Raw genomic sequence first — 9,790 nt, 5'->3', positions numbered from 1 at the left:
TCTACTAGAAGGCCCGGTGCATGAAATTCATGTATGGGTAGGGTCCCTAGGCCTGGTTGGTGATCAGGGCTGATCGGGGCCTTCTGCCTGCTGGTGGGGCTTCCTTCATTCTGCGCTGCCCCCGGTGGTCAGCGCACATCATAGTGAGCGATCAAACTCCTGGTCTCCCAGTCAAACTCCCGAGGGGACACTTTGCATATTAGCCTTTTATATATATAGATAGATTGAAAATGTATTCCTTTGTTATTTCACTTGAATACTATATTCATATAGTTCAGGTTTTAGGAAATGCAAAGGGTATGTAATATAATGTTTCCATTCATCCCTAAACCTCAACCACATATTTATCTTTCCTAGAGGCAACCAATTTTGCCAGATATTTGTATATCTTTCCAGAAATATTTTAATGCACACACACACACACACACACACATATCCTTTCTTTTTTATGTATGAATGTATCCTACAGAACTTTACATATCAGTCATGGACAACTTTATTTTTTTGATAGTTCCATGGATTCTATTGACTTTAAAAGTCAATAGAGAGTAGTGATTAGTCGTAGATCCTGTGTGCAGACTACTTGCATGTAGACTAACGATCTGCTACTGGGAAACCCCTTTTGCAAGTTGCTAAATCTCTAAGTGCCTCAATTTTCTCATCTGTAAAATGGGAGAAAAATAATGCATTCTCTATAGGATTGTTGTGAAGATTAAATGTGTTAACTTCAAGGGCTTATTCAGAACAGTGCCAGGCAGATAGTGAGCACCCAAAATTAGCTGCTACCACTATCATCATTATCATTGCCACTTTTACTTATTTAATCAGATTTTTATATATGAAATCTGTATAGGGATATATGGGCTTTGTTTTCTTTTCGCTATTACAAACAGTGCTTCAGGAAATAACCTTCTACATTAATTATTTACATGTGTGTGAGTTTAGGGATGCTTTGCAACAAGTACAATACCAAGGCGAAAGAAATAGTATGTTATAAATTTTTAAAATAGACATTTTCCAAATTGCAGGCCACAGGGATTGTATCAACTTTCCCTCTCACCAGCTGTTTGACATAATTCAAATAATCAAGAACTTGATTGTAGTTTTCTGATGATATGTCTATTTCTGGAATTATTCATAATTACGGCAGCTTTGGAAGAAAATTTTGGAATTTTTCTTTTATCTTTATTAGAAGTACAATCCTGTCAGGAATTTCTGTTCAAACAACCTTTTATTTTTTAACTAGAGGCCCAGTGCACAAAATTCGTGCATGGGGGGAGGTGTCCCTCAGCCCAGCCTGCACCCTCTCCAATCTGGGACCCCTTGAGGGATGTCTGACTGCCCGTTTAGGCCCGATTCCGGTGGGATTGGGCCTAAACGGGCAGTCGGACATCCCTCTCACAATCCAGGACTGCTGGCTCCCAACCGCTCGCCTGCCTGCCTGCCAGATTGCCCCTAACTGCTTCTACCTGCCAGCCTGATTGACGCCTAACTGCTCCCCTGCCGACGTGATTGCCCCTAACTGCCCTCCCCTGTTGGCCTGGTTGCCCCCAACTGTCCTCCCCTGCCGGCCTGGTCGCCCCTAACCGTCCTCCCCTGCCAGCCCGGTCCCCCCCAACTGCCCTCCCCTGCCGGCCTGGTCGCCCCCAACTGCCCTCCTCTGCTGGCCTGTTGCCCCCAACAGCCCTCCCCTGCAGGCCATCTTGTGCGGCCATCTTGTGTCCACATGGGGGCAGCTATCTTTGACCACATTTGGGGTGGCCATCTTGTGTGTTTGGAGTGATGGTCAATTTGCATATTTCTTTATTATATAGGATATAAATTATGTATGTTGGTAGATTATTCTTGCAGGATTCTCACAGATAACTTGTTACAAAGAGGAAGATAATGTTTTTCCTCCTAAATAATTATTTAGTGTCATATATTTGTGTTTGTATGAATTTGAATTATTTCAGATTTTTATGTATCTTTATTATTCATGTTTAAAAACCAAGAATGTGCCCTGACTGGTTTGGCTCAGTGGATAGAGCGTCGGCCTGTGAATTGAAAGGGCATGTACCTTGGTTGCGGGCACATCCCCAGTTGGAGGTGTGCAGGAGGCAGCTGATCGATATTTCTAACTCTCTATCCCTCTCCCTTCCTCTCTGTAAAAAAATCAATAAAAATATATTTAAAAAATAATAATAATCTCAGTAACAAGCTTTTGTTCATTTGAAAATTCTGGCTTTAAATACCTGATTTTATCTTATTAGTAATTTTTTAAATAAATTTTTATTGATTTCAGAGAGGGAGAGAGAGATTGAAGCATCAATGATGAGAGAGAATCATTGATTGGCTTCCTCCTGCACACCCCCTACTGGGGATCGAGCCTGCAACTCTGGGCATGTGCCCTTGATCGGAATCGAACCTGGGACCCTTTGGTCCGCAGGCCGACGGGCTTTATTAATTTTTATTTGAACATGGTAGTCACCTTTAAAGATGCTAAGCATGTGGTTTTGTGTGTGTGTGTTTTAATATTTCTTTTAATGCTAGTTACTGTTTGGTTGCCTTTCCTTTTTGTAACATTAAATTAATGTAGCAAAATAGTAATCCCTTTATGAACTGACAGAGCTAGTGCACTGAAATTATAGTTAAGATTCCACTGTATGTGAAAGCTGTCATATCAGTCATGGAAATAGAGTGGATCATTATTTGCACTGGAAATATTTTAATAATGATATAGGTAACTTACTACTAAAATAATAATTAACGTTGTCCTTTTTCTTGTTGGTTTATTTATATAAGCTGAATGAGTTATATCATTTATTCAAAACTATTCTATTTAAGATTTCACCTTGGCAGATTCCTCCCCACAAAACACACCACTTACCGAAATCTGTAGAAACAGTGAGTTGATCCTTATTCGTCAGTCATAGTTACAATAAAATATAATGAAATCAATTTAAGAGAGTCTTCCGCATGTATATTGTATATGCAGTATTCTCATTGATATCATCTGGCAATTTTCCTTTGCCCACAATTCCCTTCTGCTTCAGAAGAGACCTGATTCTGCTTAAAGAATTTGGCAGCCCAAGATTTCTTGTCTTTTTGTTTGTTGGTTTTTCATTAAATTTATTGGGTTGACATTGGTTAATAACTTTTTCTTGTTTTTTTTTTTTTAATCAACTTTACACATTTTCATCAAATTCACACATTTTAAGTGTACAGATTGATGACTTTTGACAAATACATACAACCATGTAATGACATTCCAGTCAATATATATATTCACCTTCCAAAGAACAACTAATTCTTCCCATGTTTAATAAACTAAAGATCTAATTTTACTTATTCTTGTTTAGTACTTATGAATATAATTTTACTTATCAGGAATACCTTGAAACAACCCCTGAAATTACATGCTTTTTATCTATGGGAGTCCATTTCAGATTGACAAAATAGTTCATGACCCAAACAAGGTTAAATACAGTTGACCCTTGAACGACAGATTTGAAATGTGCAGATCTACTTATAGGTGGATTTTCCTCCCCCCAAAAAATGCATTGTCAGCTCTCTGTATCTCAGAGTTTCATATCCACAAATTCAACCTTTTGACAATTGAAAACAGTATATTTGATCTTCTGTTGAGAATTGGATGGTCCTTGGAGCCAATACTGCATGGATACCGAGGGATGCCTGTAAGTTACATTTGGGGGGAGTAAAATGTTATACATGGGTTTTTGACTGTGTGAGGGTTCGATGTCTCAAACCCTTATGTTGTTCAAGGTCAACTATACAATTAAACAGTTTTGTTTAATTTGATTCTAAGAATGTCTGACACAAAGTAACTTTTACTTTAGACAATTTATAATTAGCAATTTAATGTGTTTTCTGTTTATTTAATTTTTAAAAATTGTCTGAAAATAAAGGCTATAGGCATCAAGAAAACTGTTAAATACTATCTATAGTACTGTTTTTTGGCATTTAAAAAACACATAAAGTTTTTTTTTCATTTTGTTTAGGAAATTGGATGTTGTGGTAGAACTCTTTAAAAAATTTTTTTATTCACCCGAACCTCCCAATCTAGACTCTCTCATTCCTACAGCTGGCTATAGTGAATACCTGTCGGTGGTACATAACTCAGCATCCTAAAAAGGAATGAGAGAGCTATACAGTATGGGGCAAAAGTAGGTTTACAGTGTGAGTACTCGAAACACAGAGCTTATTCTTGTATTATTTATTATTTTCCATACAAACAATGGTAAACCAACTTTTGTCCTGTCCTGTATATCAAGTAATTAAAATGTGCTTTAAGATGATTTTGATTAAAAGAGAGCAGGTATGACTTTTCTCATTTTACAGATCAGTAAAAATTAAGTCAGATTCAGTTTGATGTGCTATTATAGTTTATGAATTAAGACCATATCTTGATGACTTTTAGTGGCTGTTTGGTTTCATCTTGTTTCCTGTAAGAGGGGACAATACATTTCAGAGACTTCCCCACATTACTAAATGTGATTTGAATTGGAGCTGGTAATCACTGGCAAGGAGCCAGACAGACGTTATAAAGTAATTATTTTCTTACTAACTCATTGAGTTGTTTTTTAAGTTTTTTCCACATTGCCTTCTCTCAGTCTGTCGAGTTTTTAACTTGAATGTTTTATGTTTATACAGTATAAATTGAACATTGTTTAATTATTAGGCCAGGGTTCTTTGTCTTTAAGGTTGACTTTAAACCGTATTTTAATATTTTTAAGTTATCTTCATTTTTAACTGAAGTTTTTGGTATAAACCACACATCATTTTTTTTTATGATAATATTTACATAATCATTTTTGAGATAAAAATAAAGTAGCTAAAAGTAATATGAAAGAAAGATGAAAAAGGGGTTAACATTTTTTTGATTGTTTGATATTTATGTAGAAGTTACTGAGAAACTTTTTTTTTAAATCCTCACCCAAGGATATTTTTTCCATTGATTTTTAAAGAGAGTGAAAGGGAGAGGGAGAGACAGAAACACTGATGTAAGAGAGACATATTGATTGGTTGCCTCCCGCATGCCCCGACCAGGGCCAGGAGCCTGCATCCTAGGTACGTGCCTTGACCAGAATCGAACCCAGGACCCTCCAGTCTATAGGCCGACACTCTATCCACTGAGTCAAACTAGCTAGGACACTGAGCAACTTTTCATGAAAAGTTCAGAGAAATTATTTTAACTGAAGTGTGTTACTAAATTAAGGGACATTTCATTTTAATCTATAGAAGAATATTCTTGTGATAAAGAATATCACAAAGAGCCATGAAAGGAGATAATACCATCCAGAAGGATGTTATTCAGACTAAGGCAGCCACCTATATGTCTGGATAACGCCAACATATGTCTAAGTCAATTTTTAGGGCTCTCCATACAATATAAATTTGTTTTATGTCTTTATTTTTTCCTTTCCCAATACTCCTCTCAGTATTTTTTCTTACACTTACCTAATTCACAGAATATTCCGTTTTTTAAAAAATATCTAAAGAACTTTGAACTTCTTATGATATTTTTTTGGTATAGATAGGAGGTTGTTGGAGGAAAGAAAAACCCAAGCATATAAAACTTTCCAAACAATGGACAGATAGAATTTAATTTTAGCATGGAATAGAAAAAGATTAACTGTAAAATCTGTTGTTTCACAGGTACTGTGAGAATAGAGATGTTTCGAAATATGCAGAATGCAGAAATCATCAGAAAAATGACTGAAGAATTTGATGAGGTACATAGCATTTCAATATTTATACAAATGTCCTACTTATACCTTTAAATGTTGATTAAGTTTTGTTTTGATTTAGTGTTTAGTATAAATGAAGATACACTATTTCCTCATGTATATATGATAGTCCATGCTACTAATTCCAAAATTAATGATCTCTGAGGATTTGATTACATTGCATGGAGGATGCACTAAATAAACACTAAGGATAAGAATATTAGTGGTATGAGCTAGAAGTTGATTCTTGACACTCATTCTTGAAGATCACCTAAAATCCCGAAATTTAAAGAGGTATCTCCAACAGTTTAATATTCTGTGGAATGCTAGTCCTATTAAATGCTTAAAGAAAAAGAATTTGGAGGACAAAGAAGTGTGAACAGATTGCGGAGGTTTTTTAAAATTCTAATGGAGAAAAAACTGCTAAACTGCAATCCAAAATTCCCAAAATTATTTTATGTGGACCTTTACCACATGCCCTTCCCGTGTGTGTGTGTGTGTGTGTGTATGCGCGAGCGCAACTCTGTGTATAAAACTTAAGCATGTATTAAGGGAAACTCTGAGAATATTGTGATTTATGATACATGTTTTCTTTGCTAGTCTTAACAAATTACTCATGCAGAACTCATTTTCTACAAATTTTTTAATTTTCACTGAAATAATTCTCTGAAGTAGTTTTACACAGATTTTATGTTGAAACACTTACATAGTTTTATTTCTGCACTAGTGGCCCGGTGCACAGAATTCGTGCACATTAAAAGGGAATTAAATAGAGGAAATATTTTAATATTGCTATTGGCCCTTTCTCTATAATAGAAGTGTCAGAGATGAAAGAAAATTAGTAAAATGTATATGAAAATCTCCCTCCTGTCAGAGTCTGGGACGCACCATAGGACCCAGCGTCAAGTCCCCGCCCACCCGCGTGCCTCGAAATCACACAAGACCCAGACCCAGCCAGCCCCACCCCCGTCAAGCCCCACAGGGCAGGGGCACAGCCTCAGGTTCCCCAGCCTGGCGCCAGGGCGGAGGGCACGGCCTCAGGTCCCCTGGCCCCAGCGCTGGGGCGGGGGGTGCGGCCTCAGGTCCCCTGGCCCTGGTGTGAGGGCGTGACGACCATTTGCATATTAGCTCTTTATTATATAGGATTGTATTTATAGTGAACTCAATTCATGCCATGCTTTAGTCCACCATTAATTCCAATTTTAACATTATGCCTTTGGATTTAAGAAAGAATTCTATTTTCCAGTAGATGTTCCTTTTTCTTTACTTTCAACACTAACAACAAAGATTAGTTTTCTTCTAGGTTCATTCTTTCAGTGGCGTGGGCTTTGTAGTAGTAGTAGTAGTAGTAGTAGTAGTATTTTGTACTACCAACTTACTCAAATACACATTGCACAACATGTCTTTTTCATCAGATGTTTTCCTTTACTCTAGCAGCACACACTAAAACATTTTCATGTGCGTATTTACAGAAGCATTCTGTCAGTGCCTTTCAGACTACTTAGTCATGTTCCGTGGGAAGTTGAAGAGATCTCACATTGTGATCCATGCATACATATATATATATATATATATATATATATATCTCCATAATTGCTAGTCTTCATTTCTATAATCCAAAATAGCTCTGAAATTCCAAAGAACTTTTTTGCCATTTAATCAATGGCAAAACCTAGCCTCAACTAACATGAGGCTATTTACAATTTGTATTTATCCCAGTCATTAAAATCATCTGTATGTATTTTTGTTGAAATAGTAATGTTCTTGATTTTAGGGCCTGGCCCAGATTATTTTTGGGTTATTGATGGAATATAAGCTATGTGCACTGTATTAACTTTTATAGCTAAAAAATTAGATTCTGAAATATTTCGGTGGGATCACTTTTCCTAAAAAATATTTTTTTGTTACTTCATGAGTTTATATTTGGCAAATAGAAGATAAGGATGCCAGATTAATGTGCAAGTGGCAGGTTTATTGACCAGCTACTGAACTACCATGTCATACTTGAAATATAGGTGATTCAGGTTACAGATTTAATGGTATACATCTCGGATTTCAGAGCAATAACACATGATGGAATGTTTATTTAGAGTTTAAGATGATAGTTTCCAAACTTTGTACATTAATGTCACCTAGGGGTATTTATTTTACTTAATTTTCTAATTTTTTACATTACAGCTTACATGCAGTATTATTGTATAGTTTCGGGTGTACAGCATAGTAGTTAGACAATCATATACTTTACAAAGTGTTCCCCCTGATATTTCCAGTACCTAACTGACACCGTATATAGTTATTTCAGTATAATTGACTATATTTCCTATGCTGAACTTTACATCTCCATGATTATTTTGTAACTACCCATCTGTACTTCTCAATCCCTTCACCTTTATCACCCAGTTCCTGAAACCTTTTCCTCTCTGGCAATCATTAGTCTCTTCTCTGTGTTTATGAGCCTGATTCTGTTTTGTTTGTTTACATATGTTGTTCTTTAGATTCCACATATAAATGAAATTATATGGTGTCTTTCTCTGACTGACTTATTTCACTGAGCATAATACCTTCTAGGTCCATCCATGCTGTCGCAAATAGTAATATTTCTTTTTATGGCCAGGAAATACTCCATTGTGTATATGTATCATAGGTTTTTTCTCCACTTGTTTATTGATGGGCACTTGGGTTGTTTCCATAGCTTGACTATCCTATATAATAAAAAGCTAATATGCACCCTAACCGGTTTGGCTCAGTGGATAGAGCGTCGGCCTGCGGACTCAAAGGTCCCAGCTTTGATTCCGGTCAAGGGCATGTACCTTAGTTGCGGGCACATCCCCAGTGGGAGGTGTGCAGGAGGCAGCTGATCGATGTTTCTCTCTCATCGATGTTTCTAACTCTCTATCCCTCTCCCTTCCTCTCTGTAAAAAGTCAACAAAACATATTTTTTTTAAAAAAAGCTAATATGCAAATAGACTGAACGGTAGAACGCCCAGTCACTATGATGCACACTGACCACCAGGGGGCAGACGCTCAACACAGGAGCTGCCCCCTGGAGGTCATTGCACCAGAAGCCGGGCTTACAGCTGGCAAATGCAGCGGTGGTGGCGGGAGCCTCTCCCGCCTCCGCGGCAGTGCTAAGGATGTCCAACTGCCAGCTTAGGACCAGAAGCGGGCCTAAGCCATCAGTTGGACATCCCCTGAGGGCTCCCGGACTGCAAGAGTGCGCAGACTGGGCTGAAGGAACCCCCCTCCCCTGAGTGCACGAATTTCGTGCACCAGGCCTCTAGTTATTAATAATGTTGCAATGAACATAGGGGTGCACATGTTCTTTCAAATTAGTGTTTTGAGTTTCTTCAGCTGTATATACCCAGAAATGAAATCTCTGGGTCATAAGGCAGTTCCATTTTTAATTTTTTTTAGGAATCTCCATACTGTTTTCCACTCTGGATACACCAATCTGTATTCCCACCAACAGTGCATTAGAGCTCCGTTTTCTCCGAAACCTCTTCAACCCTTGCTGTTTGTTGATTTATTTATGATAGATATTCCGACAGGTGTGAGGTAACATCTCATTGTGGTTTTAATTTGCATTTCTCTGATGATTAGAGACATTGAGCATCTTTTCATATGTCTATTAGCCATCTATATGTCCTCTTTGGAGAAGTATTTATTTAGGTCCTTTGCCTATTTCTTTAATTGGATTATTTGTTTTTTGGTGCTGAGTTATACAAGTTCTTTATACATTTTGGATATTAACCCCTTATCCAATGTATCATCGGTGAATATGTTCTCCCATTTCAGTGGGTTGTCTTTTCATTTTGTTGGTGGCTTGACTGTGCAAAATCTTTTTAGTTTGATGTAGTACCATTTGTTTATTTTTTGTTTTGTTTCCCTTGTCCGAGGAGATATATCAGAAAAAAATATTACTAAGAGAAATGTCCAAGATTTTTTATGTTTTCTTCTAGGATTTTTATGGTATTGAATCCTACATTTAAGTCTTTGATACATTTTGAGTTTATTCTTTCATGTGGTATAAGAAAGTGGTCTAGTTTCTTTTTATTTATTTA

General features: G+C 37.1%; 1 protein-coding gene across 4 annotated transcripts in view; it reads left to right on the top strand.

Moving 5' to 3' along the window:
- The window catches only part of STAG1 (stromal antigen 1), a 232,057-nt gene that overhangs the window by 55,329 nt on the left and 166,938 nt on the right, over positions 1-9,790 (top strand). For 2 of the 4 annotated variants that reach the window (XM_023749568.1, XM_023749567.1), the window contains exons 5-6: positions 2,827-2,886; positions 5,659-5,735. In XM_023749568.1, coding sequence (XP_023605336.1) covers positions 2,827-2,886; positions 5,659-5,735 — 137 coding nt within the window. The remainder of the gene's footprint in view (positions 1-2,826; positions 2,887-5,658; positions 5,736-9,790) is intronic. The other 2 variants (XM_014450946.2, XM_023749569.1) reach the window with 1 other exon arrangement.

This window comes from Myotis lucifugus, unplaced genomic scaffold, assembly GCF_000147115.1.
Source record: "Myotis lucifugus unplaced genomic scaffold, Myoluc2.0 scaffold_8, whole genome shotgun sequence".
Classification (NCBI taxonomy): Eukaryota; Metazoa; Chordata; class Mammalia; order Chiroptera; family Vespertilionidae; genus Myotis; species Myotis lucifugus.
The sequence above is the reverse complement of the archived record's forward strand: the minus strand, read 5'-3'. Positions and strand labels throughout refer to the sequence as shown.